Here is an 18155-nt window from a genome sequence, read left to right on the forward strand (position 1 = left end):
GAAAGACCACGGTGGCTGTCATCAACGCAGCCATAATTACTTACCATGTAGTATTATACTCACTTGCGGTACATATTTATTGGGGATTTTATACAAAACCCCCTCCAAACTGTCACGATGTACATTCGCTTCCGAACTTTCAACGGTTGCACCAAGCCTTCTCGAAATTTTATCGTGTTATAAACATTAGCTCTCTTGAAATTTTATCATATTATACATTAACTCTTTGTCCATTTCTCCGTTTGCAAGTATCGAACATGTGATTTTTAAGGGTAAAAGTGCAATTCTTCTTGATTTTCTAGTCAAATTAATCTTTTTTTTTTTTTGGTAAGGTGGTCAAATTAATCTTTAAACCCTGAATACATTAAGATATACAATCAATTACACAAAATGAAAGAGAAATGTAATGTTCTTATATGATGTTGACAACAGCTATAATAACAGTAGGAATGAAAATCCTAATTTTTTTTTTCAGTTTTCCATAGTAAAATTAGCTTTTTAAATTCTAAATAATTTTTCTTACTTTGTATATTCTAATTAACAAACCACCATTGCCCCAAACAAAGTTAGCATTGCTCACCATATCACCCCAGTGGTCCAATTCGTCTATGTTGTGTAAATTATCTCTATAATTGAAATATGGGTCGATTTGATTCTTTTTGTATTTTTTTTTTCTAACTAAATTCTAAACTTTTCTTTAGTTAGTCCTTTTTCACAGTATTTGTGTTTCCATAAGCTTATGTTGTTGTATTGCCGTCGAAAATTACAAGAGTGCATAATGGTGTAAAGCAGGGTAGCCACTTAACTGAACACAATCAAGGAGAATTACCAATTTGCCCCTGAAAAATGACATGCGAAACTACATTCATGTTTCCATACTTCTTACCAAAACCTGCGGTACAAAAGCAATTCTAATGATCCTTTTTATACACCTTCCTTTTTGTACAATTGTGAGCCGAATTTCATACAACCGTGTGAGCTCTATACCATCCGCACGCACATCAAGGACAACCTATGACACAACAAATCAAGTAGAAAGACCAAACTCCCCCCTCCACCCAAATCTTACAAAGACTGCACCGCCCCTTTCACATCTTGAGGGCTGCATCAGCACCTCCCAAGAACCTCGCAGCCAAAAGCTTCGGCATTCTAGAAAGCAACTTGTCGTGGAAATTCCCGAATGCAATGCCATGGGAGCGAACAGTCTAGGACCCTCTTAATCGAATGGAGAGCGCTCTCCGATTAGTGAGTTAAAAGAATGTGATATTACCCGAGACTGATTTCTGACAACGCAAAAGAGGCTATGAATTGGGTAGAGCAGCCAAATCATCATATGAGGTGCGGAAGCGAAGACCGGAACCGATGTGTGTAGACGTGGGGCATACCCAGCTTAATATATTTGGACCCAGCACCTGAAGGAAATGAAATGATGTGAGCCGCTTGAGGCAAGGCCGAGCAAAAAAAATAGAGGGGACAAATATGCTCTGTTCCCAAAGTACAAACTAAAACACACGATCTTTCAAAGTGAGGCAGCGATCAATCCTTGTGTACGAAGAAAAGCCTTATGTCCATTTGAGCTAATAGCATTTGTTTCAACTTCGTATTTTTCTCAGTTATATCTTATTCACCATGTAGTACTACTAAGTCTACCATATCAAAATTCTAAGCCCTGGAATCAAGTCAAAGGGCACGCTGAATTTGACCACACCCACTAATATCGGGTGTATTGCTCTTACCGTTGTCAAATTTTCGTAGGCACCAAGATCATATGGATGATTATAGACACTCCCTCCCTTCTCTGCCAACCACATTGCTCTCACACCTTCATGATACTGTCGAAAAAGAATAAGAGCTAAAAGAAGAGAGTTATCAGCAAATAACAACGGACAGATGATAGTTCTGTCAACTTTACCAACCTCAATTGTGGTCTTGTTATGCAAAATAAGGTAGATGTGCCAACCCAATAGGACACTTAATGCAATGCACAGAGGTACAAGCAACAGCGCCGAAACAACCTGTAAATGGCAGACAATGAGTCGACGGACTTGAGAATATATGGAGTATCAAACTAAGTGTTGTGGGTGCATTACATATATCGTTCGGGAGGAGTCTTCATTTTCCTGTTCATCCTTTTCAGGTTCATTGATCAAACTACCCAGAAGCAAGACCTACATGTTCATCCAAAAGGGTTAGCACAAGTAAACTGATCTCATTCAATTGCTCTCACTGGAAATTAGTCCAGCAGTTGCTGCCTACTAACTTAGATCACAAAAAAAAAAAAAAAAGGTTCTTCCCGGCTTGAATACAGATAAGGCAAGATGAAGTTCATTAAAGAAATCATGCCAGCATTACGAACACAAAGCTCCAAACTTTGGAACCAAAATGAAACCTCTTCATGAGGATAGATGGATGCATCAAATCGAATGGACTTCATTAAAAGGAAACCGTGCAGTGGTTCAAAATGCAGATGGATTTAATGGATTGGACACAAAAATCCAATGAAGGAATCCTTCGAGAAAATACATACATACCAGTGAATAGATGCATGCTGTTACCGCATAGACCACAAATACAAAGAAGACCTTGTAGTTTGCGTTGCCAACACAATTGTTTATCCAAATGCAGTGGTGATCCTGACAATCAAGTGACACTAGCTAAGTGAGCATAGTATAAAGTAGATTAATCCACAGACGATAGCATGCATCATGCATACCATTCGCAGAACACATCTTTTGCAAACTCGACAATGATGTGCACGTGGAGGCTTATAAAGGGAACACTTTTGGCAATATCTCAAGTCTCCACCCTGCAAAAATCCTCAGAATAACGCAAATTTCCATATTCAGACACTAAGTAGAAGCTGCATAAAAAGTTTGAGCATCACCCTCTTAAAAGATATCATCGCTTTTTCTTTGACAGCAAAATACTCGATAACTAGCTTCTTTCTGTCTACTAGCTCAAGCAGGACTGACCAATTAGCCAGCTCAAACAAGAACCAAGCACCAGCGATTTATGCCGAGCCTACCCTATTAACCAAGAGTAGCATCAGCACAGATTCAGCGCTACATCATTAATAGTCAATGCATCAAACAGAGAACTTTGTTCTGTAGCCCACGCGCCAAGAGACAGTAGGGAAGACATACCAGATCAAATGACAATTCTGAACCAGGCTTGGTGGGACACAAGATACTTGATCAGGCCGAACAAAATTACGAATATACTAACACTAAATAGACAACATAATGGAATTTAACTCCCCATACATGTATGATCTCAGTGATGAGAAGTTGAAGAGACTCAAGAACACACTCAAATTTGTTGACTCCTATAGAGCAAACCCCTTAGATCGGGATATCATATGCCATGACCAAATGTCATTCCAAATCAACAAAGTGAACAGCAAATGAAAACAATTGGATGATGTAAGACACAAAACACAGGATGCATGATTCTTCCAAAATTCTGCAAAATACACTAGATCCCCAAGGTGAAATGCGATTACAAATGCAATTCAGCACACCCTTTGGCATCAATAAATTTCATTGCTAAAAGTATCATAATCATGTGAACATCATAATGGGTGGACAATTCAAACTTCACAAAAGGGCATCATTGAAATTTTCACAGAAGAGGGAATTCCAATCATTTTGTGATAGACAATATGCAAGACTTGGGGTTGCATTAGTTATATGATGGCTAAACGGCTGATGTTGTTTTCAGAGTGCCATGGCCCATATTGCAGGCTCAATACCTAACTAAAACTACAGAGTCAAAAACAGCTATATTTCAGACCTTAACGACGGGTCAGGTCCTACTTTTGAATGCAATAGCATTCACATTCCGCAATAGTCCACAAGCAATAATGGTAATGGCACCTTTGATGCTATTTCAATGGCTAGAGCAAGGAAAACAAACAGGTAAACATTATTCTCGGGATAACACCTACGTTCATTCTATTTACAAACTACAATTACTTCTAGAATCTTGTCAAAAGGCTATTCCTGTCGTTTTGTGGAATCGCATGGACGAGGTGGCCAAGACCACCAAAAAGGACTGCAATTCATATATTCTCCACTCAGCATCTTTTTACCTATTCAATGTTTACAAGCATTGTACAGAGATCAACATTGCCAACGCAATGAATACTCCACCCCATCTTTATAACAGGGATCGCATCAGCAGCTCACCGAACAGAGATCTGATAGTTACAGGTTTACAACCCTTCTCTGGCATAGAGAAATATCGAAAAAGTTAAACAAAATCAATCACTATCATGCCCATATCTCCAGATCGCCTCCATAGAGAGAGCACTACATATCAGCCCATGCATGTAACAACATTCTCTAACAATCCATTAAACGCGACCGAATTGAGTATCGAGGTATCAAATGCGCATAAACTGGAACTGAAGGGGGCAAAAAGAAGAAACCAGAGATTCTTGTAACGGAATCAACAACATCGTATAAGCCGAAACCTCTCGAAAGGAGCAACCAGCGCCATACCTTGCGCTTGATCTCGTGGATCGGGGTCTCGGCATCCTCGACGTCGGGCACGAAGGTCGGAGGGACCCGACCCGGGTCGGTGAAGACGGAAGCGACGTAGTTGAAGACGCACATGAGGGCGACGGCAGTGAAGGCGGCCGCGTTCATGAGGCCCGGCGAGGAGGCGAGGCCGAACCAGCGGTCGATGAAGACGAAGACGGTGGAGAAGTAGATGAAGCCGATCGCGAGGACGACGACGGTCACGGGGACGGAGGAGCCGATCCCGCCTCGCCGCTTCATCTGTGTCTCTATCGCGACCAAGAGAAACGCGCACTGCGTCCTCCCGGAGGCGCCACCGACGGCGAGACGACGGCGTCCCCGCAGACGAAAGGAGTGAGCTTGAGAGGTGGGTGGGTGTGATGTGGGGGGCGACGCTTGGTGGGGTGGCTCTCGAATCTACTAGAGGGACTCCGGTGCTTCTGGGTCTGGGCGCGAGATGCCCCCCACTTCGACCACCTGCGACGATGGGATTTGGGAAAGAAATGGGAAAGACGAAAGTCCGACGGTCTCTGCTTCGATTCACGGATCAAGATGATGGAAGAAGAAGGTGGAGGAAGATTTTCATTCACTCCCCTTTCGTCCCAACAACAGCAGCAGTAATTTCTTTTCTACGCAAATCTCCTGAGCTTTCAATGGTCGCTCGAAATCATCTCTCCAAGTAATTTGTCGATCAACAGCAGGAAGAGGACTCTCCATCGACGAAGCAACTCGACGAATTATCAAATACAATTGCTTCGCCATTGCTTGAGCTTTCGTCCAGTTGTGTTTATTATTATCTTTTTGGGAAGATGAACAAATCATCCCGAAATTTGGTCGACCGCGTGATATCGCCTTCATATTTTTAATATGTTTAATGTAACCTATAAATTTTAATTCAATGTACAAACTTTTTTTATTTTATTTTTTAAAATATGATTCCTGAGCTTTGGTTATGTTTCAAGATGATCCCGAAATTTTTACATATTTCCATATAATTTTAAAGATTTAATTAAATATTTACCAATAGTTCGGGAAGCACATTGAATTAATAAAAAAATTTAAGGAGCGATAATGTATATTGAATCAAAATTCAGGAACCAGAGTATACAAATTGAAAGGACATTTATGCTATTAACCCTTATTTCTCTGTCTTTTTCTCAATATGTCTCCATTTAAAGTTCTTTTTACGATTTGGAAAAAAATTTCTTAAAATTAGTCGCTTGTTTCGATTGAAATAAATGATCATCGAGAAATACTTTTATTATTAACAGTGATCTATGTCTCAAAAATTTCGTGGACAATGAAATATTTTTCATTTGTTCATTTTAATTCACAGTACAAGCAATTATTTAAAAAAAAATATCCTCAATATTATTTAATTTTTAAAAAACAAAGTGAGCCTAAATGACGGAACAAAAAAGGAGAATGAACATGTACCAATCGTTCTTGTACTCTTTATCATAAAAACGTCCGAAACAATACAAGTTGATACAAATCATTCCAAACAAAAAATACGATACGTTCACAATACAAAGGAAAAGAATTATAGGTTAGGATCATCTTGTCTCATCCAAAAAGAAAATATAAGTTTTTGGATGAACATGATTTATAGGACACTTTGAGTTAAATAAACACAAATGAATCAAGAAACCAAACCTCTAACAAGCACCTTTTTAAATATGATAGACTACTTTTCCTTTAACATACGCTGTAATCAAGGAATTTTCACAATTTATTGGAAATTACATAGTATCGTTGAAAAAAAATCAAGAGAAAAATGGTTCTCACGCTATAAACATCGAAATTTCATGCTGCTAGTAAAATCTCAAATGTCATTAGTCACGTTGAAAGAGAAGTCATCAAGGTGAAGAGCACAGAAAATCAGCACCGGTAGTAATAAACCTCTGGACAACATCTTTCGGTCTCATCGGCGCGCTATCCTTGTGGATCGCGGCTCCAACACTGCATTCATTATGCTGTCACAACAGGAACAGGTATCATGCAATCAAACCAGCGCTCAATGTAGAATTCCACCCTAACTCTTTCTCCGGCGGTTGGGCAAACCGAGGCCAGCATGATAATTGCTCAATGATTTCACTGTCCCTTTGCAAGAAATTCTTCTTAGAAGCATGATAACAAAGGATGCAATCGAAATCGGGCTTGTCTCACTGTAGGATAAGAGAAGCACCTCCGGTTCTCCCCGCAATTTGAGCACTGCCTTGAGTAAGTCCAGAAAAAAGCAATTGCAGCAACGAACACAATCGTGGGAGAAGTCTGTCCACAATAGAGAAACAAAACACCTAAAAAAGTCGCATCATTTAATAAGATTAACGTCTGAGTCAACAGTTGAGCAAGAAAAATTTCAGGGGATGGAACAAACAGATGCGATATACGGGAGAAGAATCAGAGTGATTACACAAGTACAGTGATGGCTGCAACCAGAAAACAGATACTAAGTGGGAAGAAGAAGAAAATCTACTATGGTGTGGTTGTTAGAAACCATACCTACATAAGCCGAGTTTTTTTTTTTTTTTCAACATACCTACATAAGCCGAGTTGACTTGATGGCATTGCCTGCAACACAGCTGCAGTAGCAGTGTAGCACTATGCTACCACCAGATGCAATACTTCCAACCTTCCATCAATTGTCAAATGCGTCCTTAAGGGCGTCCACAATCTCATGTAATGGGAAATGGCAGTGAAGATTGTATTGAAGAGTTCATTTTGATTTTTAAATCAAATGACAGGTTTTGCTCACGGACTAAACAAGGTACTCTGAGGTATTACTGGCTGAACGATCTGGAATCCCCCATAACCCCAAGTTTAAGGTTGTCGGTTTTCTCATCAGTCCTCTAAAAAGAGGTGCTTTAATGGATGGACCAAATAAATAAAATCCGGAGGAAGGAAAGAAAAGGGCATCATCAATGCAAAATTTCTTTATTGCTTATGTGTAGAATTTGATGCTTTATTCATATTATAAAGAACCCAGTCCTTGCATGAGCATATTAGCTGGCCATGAAAAAGTACATGCAGGCAGCTAGCAGACATAGTACCTCAGAGTTTCTTCTTCTTTTTTCTTTTTTTTTTTTGGTGAAACAGAGTTTCTTCTTGGTTGACACTACCCTAGTTCATTACTCAAGCATAATAAGTCAGAACCGCAAACGCATCTGAATTTCATCAACAGTACATAATAATTTGTATCCGATCAAAGGAGTTGAACACAGCAAACACCAAATTAAGTGTTTTTCAGCCATTGGGAGAAAGGAAATACAGCCTATGACAAGCTTATTTCTGAATGTAGAAATGCTACCAAATGGGGACTTGTGACAGTAACACTACCAAATTCTCATGGCTGCCTTCCTAAGTCAATGGACACAGTCAAGTTTCCCTTCCATTGCTAAGGGAAAAAGTGTTTGTTTTATCCCAGATATACCATTAAACAGCAAACTCTAAATTCTTGCCCAAAGAATCGATAAATATCAGCGTCAGTACTAAAATAAAGCGTTTGAAAGGATGTCTTGAAAAGGATGAAGTCACTAATTCGCTCCTAATAGCACCAAGCAGCAAATAGAAGACCAAAGAAATAGTAAAAAACCTGTCAATGCAATTAGTTGGAAAAGCATTTAATAGCAGAAATGGAACATACATGGGACCTGTCTTACAGAAGTTAGTTAATCAAAGAAGATCGTAAATTGTGAAATAAATACACAACTTAGAGTAGATAACACAAAGAGGCCACTCGTATAAAAGAATCCATTTTCTAAAAGCCAACCATTCATTCTTACATAAAGAGGCCCTCAGTTCTTAACTAAACTTATGGCAATTTCTGTAAGGAACTATTTACATGGCAGAACTAGGTAAAGATCTTCATACCGCCCACAAATTGTACAGGACGAGTGACACAAACAACTATGAGGAGAATAAATATCAAGTTGCGTTAAGTCAGAATATCCAAACCGCATCTTAAATGGAACAAGAAAGGACACAAAAGATGAACAGAAACTTTGATAAATTAGAATGGAGGAAAAGGTAAAGAAAAAAATTGCTCTCATAACTTTTGAACCAACAAAAACTGATAGAGCTCCTATAATATAGCGATCAGCAGAGCTGGAGCCATGTACAATAACCTATGCTCTACGTCTGAAAGCCCATTATATGCATTGCATACGAAACTTCTAAGTTGTTCTGGCCAAAATTTGTGTGGGCACGCACCCTTACCCAATTCTCCTCAAACAGATGACCTCAAAACAGAGCTTTTTCATCCTACTTGCATTGGTGTTATTATCTACAACAACTGGGCAATTCTTAGCCTTTGCCATGCATCAAATTGAGCCAGCCAAATGCACCATCAAGTGCGGACTAATTTAAAGACGAGGGAAACACTGCCAGCCGCTTCCTTCATACTAGAACAAGGCTTGGCTGCGCCTCCGTGAGGATCTACCAAATACAGCAGTTAAACGACTTCTCCTCATAGATCCCGGTTCAGGATCAGCACCTGACCTGGACGATGAAGTTCGCCTCCCAAAGAATGAAAAGAAACTGCGAAATGCCCGACGCAAACCCCTCCTCTCTCTGGATATCCTATTATTTGAGTCCCATGAAATCCTCCTTGGAACCCCACCAGCATTGAACCCACCACCATCCATTTCAGTGTAAACAACGGGCAACTCCCTCTCAGCAGCTCTTCTTCCCCCTGTAAACCTCCCCACCGCAAACCCGCCTCGCGGGAGCCTCCATATTGTCAACCCAACTGTATCCTCCTCTCGTATCCCATCTCTATCATTCACATTGTTCACACTGCTTTGTATATCACTCACCAATTCATGCCGACACACGGGACACGAATTCCTTATCGAAAGCCAAGGCAATATACACTCTGCATGGTAAATGTGCTTACAAGGCATTTCTCTAGCTTCGCCATCAAGCTCAAAAGCTTCCTTACAAACCGCGCAATGCGATTCAGTATCTATATGATTCCCAATGATCTTAACCACAGGCATAGACTCAATCGCAGCCTTTGAAGCCGGGGAATTCTCCAACCTCCTAATCCCATTCATCTCTAATTGAGCCAGTTGATCAAGCAACCGATCAAACCCCGAACCCATCAAGAAATCCGACATACTCGTGGGCAACGGCCGCAAGCCAGAACCAGAGCCATCATCATAATACAACTCGTAATTGTTACCCCCATCGACTGCAGTTCCTTCGTCGCCGCCATCAGCTGCTCCACGGAGGACAATAACCGGATTAAAACGGGATCTGTCGCTGCCATTCCTTCTTCCACGTCGCAGTGTAGGGCTCGTGCTGCGGTCCGAATCGGACCCATTACCAGAGTACATAGCGGCCGCGGGGAACCGTTGGTGGGGAGGGATTGCGGATGGGGATTCGAGCTCTTCGACGAATCCGCCACCGCAATTGGGGCAGTTGATTGAGTCCAGATCCTGGGTCTCGACCCGGATGACTTGATTGCACCTGTGGCACCAGTACGAGTAATCCACGGACGCCATTGATACGCCTACACCAAAACTCGGACTAAAGCTCTAATTCTGTTCGGGGGATGACAATCAAACGGGAAAAAAAAAATGGATCTTGGGATGGAATTCTGGCGATGAAAGGGTCGAGATGCAAGAGCAACTGGATGAGAAAGGACAAGTAAGAGAAGGGAAATGACAAACGAACGGCGAAATTACGAATCGAAAGAGAACGAAAGGAAGGGGAAGTGAAACCCTAATTTTGAGGGAAGATGAGATGACAGAGAAAGTGAAAGATGGTGGGGGAAGAAGGTTGTCCTGTTGGGGAAAAAGAGAACCCTCTCCAGCAATAAGCATAAAGATGGCGTTAGCGTGGCGATTAAGCGTTTTCCATTTCATTTCGACATAGGATCGGTACAATGAAAAACTTTGAACTAACACATCTATAATAAATTTATCTTAAATTATTTTTTATTACAAAAAATTTCAAACTCATATAGTTATGATAAATTTATTTCAAACTTTTTTTTTACCACCAAAAACTTTAAATTGATACATCTATGATAGATTTATCACAAATTAAATTTTTTTACTACAAAAAAACTCAAACCGATATACATGTAACAAATTTACCCTCCATTAAATTAGTTTAATACTAAGAAAAATTCTAAATTAATACACATGTAACAAACAAATGGTAACAATCCCAATCTGGTACACTCGTCAATTGCCACGTGACATACAATTTAGCATTTTAACGGTTAGATTAAACGAAAAAAAAACGGAAGGTAAATTTATTATGAATGTACCAGTTTGGGGTAAAATTGTCACAAGTGTACTAGTTTGAGATTTTTTGTAATTAAAAAAATAATTTGAGGTAAATTTGTTACAGATGTATCGGTTTGGGTTTTCCATGGTATTAACCCTTTAATAGATAGGTTTTTACCAAAAAAAACACCCTTTAATAGATAGGTTTGTTTGTTTAGGAAAAATTTTATACTAATAAAAAAAATACTTTTCAAAAAATCAGTTTTATATTTTCAAATAAGAATTAGGAAATAAGACTTTGAAAAAAGTCACCAAAAATCTCAAACTATATAGACCGTGACACATTTACTCTGAATTTTTCTTTTTATGATAAATTTACTGTAAAATTTTTCTTGTAACATTAAAAACCTTAAAATTGTATCTATATGGCACATTTATCATCCGCCAAAATTCAGTCAAATGAATTTTCAGCCTTATGATCCTCATCTTTATTTCACTTACGTAACATGAGTGCTGTGTCAACACGCTTTGCTTTTCGACATCTATGTATTTTTTAACGGTGCTCATTGATGGAATATTGACAGAGGGTAGATGTATCATACAGATAAAATTTTTGGGATTTTTGGTGTATTTAAAAAAAAAATCTAGGGCAAATGTGTCACAATTAGACATAGTTTGAAGTTTTTGATGGCTTAAAATAATTAGTTAACAAAAAATATTTTCATTATCGACAATAATTTAGTATGAATATTTCATGGGGGATAACAATGTTTTTCGCTCAATTATCATTGGAAATGATATAAGTGATATTTTTTTTAAAAAAATTATTTTTTTTGTCACTCATTTTCAACAAATCAAATTGAAAGGACCTTGGAAGAAATTAAATCGAGCATCACGGAGTGCCACCATACGAAGGGATCCATCATTTCTGCTCGTGCATCCTCTTGAGAAACTTGGGAAAGAGTCCCGAAAAGAGCAGATGAGCAAAGGATCAATCGGTCAATCTCAACGTCCCGCCGAGGAACGCCAATCCTTTGTTGGAGGAAATGAGGAAAGATCAGAACCTGCGACCTGTTGTCATGCCATGGTGTCCATTGTTGAAAGAGGAAGCAGACAACTTGCCCCAACTCAATTGACTTCTGCTGCTATGAAAGATATGAGCAGAGAAACCAACGAGATGGCAGAAAAGAATCAAGCACAAGCCGAGGTCGAGGCTGCTTCTCCCCGGGTCGAAGGCGGAAGGCGGGGTGCACTGCGAGAGTGTGGTCAAGAAGGTCTTCTTGCCAATTAGCCAACAAGAGCTGGAAAAGAAGGTGGAAGGCCAACTTCTGACGCTGCCTGAAAAACTATATCAGAAGACGAGCAGCTCTCGCAAGCTTCGAGATGCCAATAGAATCTAAAAGACGGGATGGAAGATTCGGCGGATTGTTCAAAAACTTTTGAAGGCAATGATCATGATTCATTGTGCACCCAACGCTATTTTGTGCCCAAATGGATGGTATGCTCTCTCTTTCAGTCAAATGCCTGGGGAGTTCTTGAATCGTTTCATGAGCAGCATGGTGAGCCCAGAATCTTGGCATCCTTGTTGATAGTTAAGCAGTAGGAACACGAGATGCGGCCTAGGGCGTACCTTTGCACATTAATGTGGCAGCCTTCGAAGTTTCGAAGCTTGACTTGCTTGCAGCTAGCCATGGTAGCCTTTGCTCACGGGCTTTGTGCGTCACCCTGGGACATGTCCCTCGAACAATGAAATCATGGGATAATGTCTGAAGTGTCACGGACCAAATTCTCCCGTACCCTTGTCAGATAAAGAGTAGAGCTCTATGTTATCAAGGTGAAGAGTGGCTAATGCAGAAGGTATTATATAGTCGATAGGGTTTTTATGCTAGGAGTCTTGGAGTAGAATGAATACCATCTTAGAGGATCTTCAAAGGTGGGGTTGACCTCCTATGCATAAATTAGTCAGGAGCCTATGTCATTCTCCCGATAAGGCCATGACAGATCGAAACTAGTTGGTTGTACTAAAGTGTTTTGTATATCTCGCTCCAGGGACTGGATGCCCGAACTCGATTAAGCATGGTATGATCCGGTATGAGGATGCAATTCACCAACACTGTTCTTTAGTGATAATCTTTAGAAGGAAGCCTAGTATGGTGTTATCGACTCAATAGGCACCGAATGTACTATTTCGCTGCTACGAAACTGTTGGCCCGTGATAAATGGCGCCACACTCCTAACTCTACAAGTACGGGGGCATTGACACTGTTATCCTTCCACTCGAAGGACGCATCATCAAACATAACCATCTCCAACCTATTATCAGAATACATGTATCCAAGTATATTTGATAAAAGAGTCATCTAGTTAAAATATAAGAGTTTCTATAATCCACCAACGCACACATCTCCATCTAACAACTAAACTCACAAGTTCATCTCAATCATAAATAACTCATACAAAAAATTCCTACTATCAAGTTGCCTTTCTGAAAACATAAACACTCTCATCCTACTTGCGGTTTTCTGAAGAATCTGAAAAGCAAGTAAGACGAATGGAATGAACAACCATAGCTCGGTGAGTAATATATTTCTTCTAAGCAAATCGATATCATAACACATTAATCCAATCTATGGTACGCATAAAATATGAAAAACGGATGATATATTTTCAACAAAGCTTTTCATTTTCTTACTAATACCTCGACTATAGGTAATTGATACCACCATATCAAAATTAGTCCTTTCCAGCACCATGGGAGTACTTTTTAATACTCTTAAGACAATATTGACATCATTACTTTAGTAAAATAAAGGATGTGTACTTCCAATTGAATTAGCAAGATAAATATCCACTTTTTCAAATTCTAATCTCAATTGCCTTCCAAAATAAATTATTATTATAGTCTATAAAATCAAAGTTTTCTAAAACTATGACTTATCTTTAAACCATTATTCTTTATCACCACTCAAAAGATCATTACTTAAGATTAAAGGCATATTACTTTCCAACTTGTCACGATAAAACATCATCTACTTTAATGTATCTCAATTCTCGACCTAAAAATATTATTTAAAATTATCCATGCTATGGCTAACAATCCAACCTAGAGGGGGGAGAATAGGTTATTTGAGAACTATGAAAAACATTTGCGGGGCAACAAGTTCAACTTTAAACATCGGGTCAAACATCTGTAGAGATATTGTAGAAATTAAATCAAGGAAACTTTTCAAATATTGTGAATTGATTGTGTGCTAAGTGTATAAAGATCGACAAAAGGACACCCGTAGTGCCGACATTTATGTACAGGGCCGACTTTGATGCCAATTTTTTTTTTATCACTTAAATGTCAAATCGAAGAAAAAAATCACTTAAGTGCCAACGGCGAAAAATTTTGACCAACTAATTACGAGTCATTTAATTTTTAACATTACATGGCAATTTTTTTTTTAAAAAAAATAAAGCCACGTGGACTTTTTAACTTAAAAATGAGTTAAATTATTTTATAAATTAAAATTAAATAGAAAAAATAACCTACATAACAAAAAAATAAATAATAAATAAACAAAAAGAAGCTGCAACGGTGAGGGCTTGCATGCCCCTCCTGCCGTAGCCCTCGCCAAGTCGCCGAGGGAGGTCGGCCTCGACCACCCATGGTAAGGCTCGACCTTGCCAACCCTAGCGAGGCCCCGACAAGGGTCACCTTGGCGACCCCCCTCGGCCATTCCCCACCCATTGTCGGCGATGGTGAGGTAGAGCCCTCGCCATTGCAACTTCTTTTTTTATGATTTTTTTTATTTTTAGCTTATTTTTAAATTTTTAGTTTGTTTTTAATTTTTTCAATATTATGTGAATTTTTTTATTGATTTTTTTTTTTTGGTGACTAGGATCCTTCGGCCAGCCATGTAGATGTCATATATGATTTCCAGCCAAGCTCATCAAAATTGGTACTCAAATAATTGTTTTTCAAAAAATTGACACTTAAAGTGATAAAAAAAAATATTAGCACTAAGTGAGTTCCGTATAAAAATATTAGCACTCTATGTGTCATTTTGCTTATAAAGATCATGAGAATAAGAGCACACAACAATATATAATGGTTTAGCTTTATTCGAAAGCTTACGTCCACTCTCAAGATTGATAGCTACAAGTCGAGCCAGAATCCACTAGTAATCTGCTCAATAAGTTACAATTGGCAAGTATTGATCCTTCACTTGATAGATCATACTATCGGGACTCAACTACTGCTCTTGCTTTCATACAGTTGATCTTTCACATGATCATAGCACGTAAAGATCATGATAGAGAAGATCTTTTAAGAGAACAAAGAAACAGCAAGACGAAAACTAGCTCAGAGCAAATATTGGCATCCTACATTGTGCTCTCTAACATTTTGACCTAGAAGGTCTTCCATAATATAGCCATATTCAATCTTTCCGTTGGATAGGCTTGAGAAGATAAACTAACCGTTAGAAATCCGTTTGAATTGCTCCAGCTACTATTTCTGACACTATTTCAAAACCGATGCTCAAATGTTGTTCTAACATTGCTACTTTAACAAAATTGACGTAAGTCCGCTCCTGTTCCTTGATAGACTTTCTGATCTTTTGTTGTGGATCTTTACCCGATAACGGCTATATTCCATACTCCACAAACATTCTCAAATGGTCGTTGTTCAAATATCACCAATGACTCGATATTTCTAGCATCGAAATAAACATTATCTCAGCTGATTTTTGGGTCAGTTGATACTATTTGTAGAAAAATCGTCTGGACGACTTGTGATCCAATATCCAATTATTCTCTTGAGTTTCTCAGCTTCTAAAGACTTCACCTTGATGGTAGATTGACCATGATATCTCCAAGTAATTATGAAAGTCTCGTCATCTTTGACTTATTATCCTCATTATCAAGATCTTTATCTTATACCTAGTCTTTGTTGAACTCTCATAGGTCATTGATATCATCACAGATTTCCACCTTATCTTTAAAAGGTAGCTACTCTCAACCAAAGATCCTGCACCGATAATAAATTGCTGCCCTCGATCTTTCTTCTAGTCCTTCCAAGCATTTATACAATTGCGATTCTAACAAGCTGTTTACCTTCACAAATGAGATCCTTCCAAGCGTTAACGAACATCATAGTTCTACGCTTGTTCACTATTACCATGGTTCATCTATTGGTTAATCGGTCTTTGTACCTCCAAGCCATCTCAAACATCCTCATTCTTCTCGACTTGTTCATCCTTAGTCAAGGTCCTTCCAAATATTCACCTTATGAAGATCCTTCCAGCTTGTAGATATGTTAAATGTCCAATATCTTGTACACCTTAAACATCGGCTATCAACCCTAAAGATCGGCAGAGCACTTCAAATATCTGATGCATCATTTGCATATCGGCTTGTGCACATGTCACCCGATATAACTCAACTAATATACACATTATTAGCCTTTGATTGTCTTTGTTATTATCAAAACAAGATTGGAGATTCTCCAATAATTACTACATTGGTGATATTCCCAACAATCTCCCCTTTTTTTTGATGATGACAAAACAATCTTCTTAGTATGCAGATGTTTTAACACACAGTAAATGGTATTGAATATGAGTGCGTGAAAAGTACAACACATTTGTTTATCTTGCCAAAATAAGAATTCAGCTCAAGGCATAATAAGCATGCAATGCAATGTCCAAATATCAAGATGTTCAATGAATAATCGGGAGATGGCAGTAGAAACATTATGAGCAAAAAGTAGGAATTAACAATAGCTCATGCTTCTATATAAGTCACTTAGCCACATGAATTTCAGATAGGAATGAATATAAATCTGTGAACTGATACTCTTCCAAACATATATGCATATTCATCCAATCTCTCCTCTTTTGTCATAATAAAAGAGGTGCTATAATTTATATGCAATTCCGCTCATTTACGCACAATCTTCACCACAAACATTAGGAGTGAAACACGATGATGTGCAATAAAGCCTGTGTCCAGTGGACGAAACATCGTATGCATTAAAATGAGTATATCAAGGAACATGGATGCATACAATCACATTCTCTTCCTTTTTGTCAAAGAGAAAATCATGTTATTACAAGGGAATATAAAGATTTGCATTGGGAATATTTCAGACCATAGTCACACAGCAAATATACTTCAGAAGATCTTTTGAAATATGAAGAAGAGTTCGTGCATCATCAAACAAGGGAAATCTCATGATATTTTAGAAAAGATGACGGATAAGAGCATTTATCATGAAATTTTATCTCATATCAAGCATTAAGAGACAAAATGTTAATAAATGATATAAACATTATTAAGAGTGTTGTTGCTCTCCCTACGCTTTTACCTCTTAAGATCATCATCAAGTGATCAATTATAAGAGATATAAAAGACGGACTAATCATACTATGTAGAACTTAGCAAGTTCTACTCATGTATTCACTTTTTCTTTCATTCTCAGAATGATAATCAAGATTTGTGCCAAAATCAATTCAAGTGTATCAAGATTCACCCATACCCGATCTTTTCTCTTCCTTGACATGCTGCTTATTTGATATGATTTTTTTAAAAATTTTTTTTGTGCTCTTCATCCATTTGTTTTCCTCTCCCTATTATCATGATAGTTCTTGCAAATAGCTTTCATTGAAATTCAAAAATTGTCACCATTTGAAACATCTTCGGTGTCAGCTCCTATTTCGTCTCATTGCTATTGACATGATCTTCGTGTTGATTTCACCTTTCAGTGCTCATATCACTACTTTGATGTGCTAAACACAAAGATTTGCTTCTATTTTATTTGTAGCACCATCATCATCATCATCATCATCATTTGCTCTATGAAATTCGATAAAGAAATTTGAGTTTCACAATCAAGCTTATTTCGATTTCAATTTGCATAAACTCAACAAGTTCTTGCACAAATGATGTTAATGACATAATTTTCCAAAGTCATATAGCATGTGTCCTAGTGTTTGAATAAATAAGAGTAACATCATGACATTAAAACTTTTGTTAGATAAATTAAAAGTAGACAATATTTCAACCGAGCACATGAAGTTCTATGATTTTCTCAAATAAGGGTATGAAGTATACATTATTCCAAAGAAGGGCCTAAAATGCTCTCTTTTGTTTCAAAAAATGGTCCGATCGAATGGCGTTTTCACCTTTTTACCGTTTTAAATGTTTTTTTTTTCCTTTTCTTCTTCTTTTTTTCCCCTTTCTTTCATTTTTTTCTTTTCTTTTTCCCTCTTTATTTTTATTTTTCCTTTTTCTTTCCTCTTCCCCAGCCAACACCGGTCTTAGGCAAAGGCTGCCCACACAAGGGAGGGTCGCCCTTCTTGGGTTGTGCTACATCCCAAAATGTCATTGCGACATCCCAAAGTGACATAAG

The 18155-nt window shown here is 38.3% G+C and overlaps 2 protein-coding genes across 3 annotated transcripts; both read right to left on the bottom strand.

Moving 5' to 3' along the window:
• Positions 1–897: 897 nt before the first annotated feature.
• On the bottom strand, positions 898–5322 carry LOC115739845 (probable protein S-acyltransferase 16). 2 transcript variants are annotated; one of them, XR_004015292.2, is made up of 7 exons: positions 4503–5322; positions 2714–2806; positions 2532–2633; positions 2091–2168; positions 1917–2015; positions 1737–1852; positions 898–1412 (listed from the first exon to the last, which is right to left on the bottom strand). XR_004015292.2 is itself a non-coding variant. In XM_030673130.2 (7 exons), exons 1-7 carry the CDS (start codon positions 4779–4781, stop codon positions 1302–1304), a joined length of 858 nt encoding a protein of 285 aa, XP_030528990.1. In that variant the 5' UTR covers positions 4782–5316; the 3' UTR covers positions 898–1301. The 2 variants fall into 2 exon arrangements, 1 of the variants encoding a protein (XP_030528990.1); XM_030673130.2 differs by having other exon boundaries at positions 1737–1832; positions 4503–5316.
• A 2920-nt stretch (positions 5323–8242) lies between these two features.
• On the bottom strand, positions 8243–10355 carry LOC115739844 (E3 ubiquitin-protein ligase RDUF2-like). Its single transcript, XM_030673129.2, has one exon. It carries the CDS (start codon positions 10025–10027, stop codon positions 8924–8926), a length of 1104 nt encoding a protein of 367 aa, XP_030528989.1. The 5' UTR covers positions 10028–10355; the 3' UTR covers positions 8243–8923.
• Positions 10356–18155: the final 7800 nt, after the last annotated feature.

Source organism: Rhodamnia argentea, chromosome 10, assembly GCF_020921035.1.
Source record: "Rhodamnia argentea isolate NSW1041297 chromosome 10, ASM2092103v1, whole genome shotgun sequence".
Lineage (NCBI taxonomy): Eukaryota > Viridiplantae > Streptophyta > Magnoliopsida > Myrtales > Myrtaceae > Rhodamnia > Rhodamnia argentea.

Bases quoted from the DNA above. Each gene is read 5' to 3' on its own strand.
- LOC115739845 (XM_030673130.2), bottom strand. From the start codon at position 4,781: ATGAAGCGGCGAGGCGGGATCGGCTCCTCCGTCCCCGTGACCGTCGTC. The intron at 2,169-2,531 runs GTATGTATGTAT...ATGAACATGTAG, and splicing joins CAGCATGCATCTATTCACTG to GTCTTGCTTCTGGGTAGTTT. The intron at 1,833-1,916 runs GTTGGTAAAGTT...CTTTTTCGACAG, and splicing joins ATAACAAGACCACAATTGAG to TATCATGAAGGTGTGAGAGC.
- LOC115739844 (XM_030673129.2), bottom strand. From the start codon at position 10,027: ATGGCGTCCGTGGATTACTCGTACTGGTGCCACAGGTGCAATCAAGTC.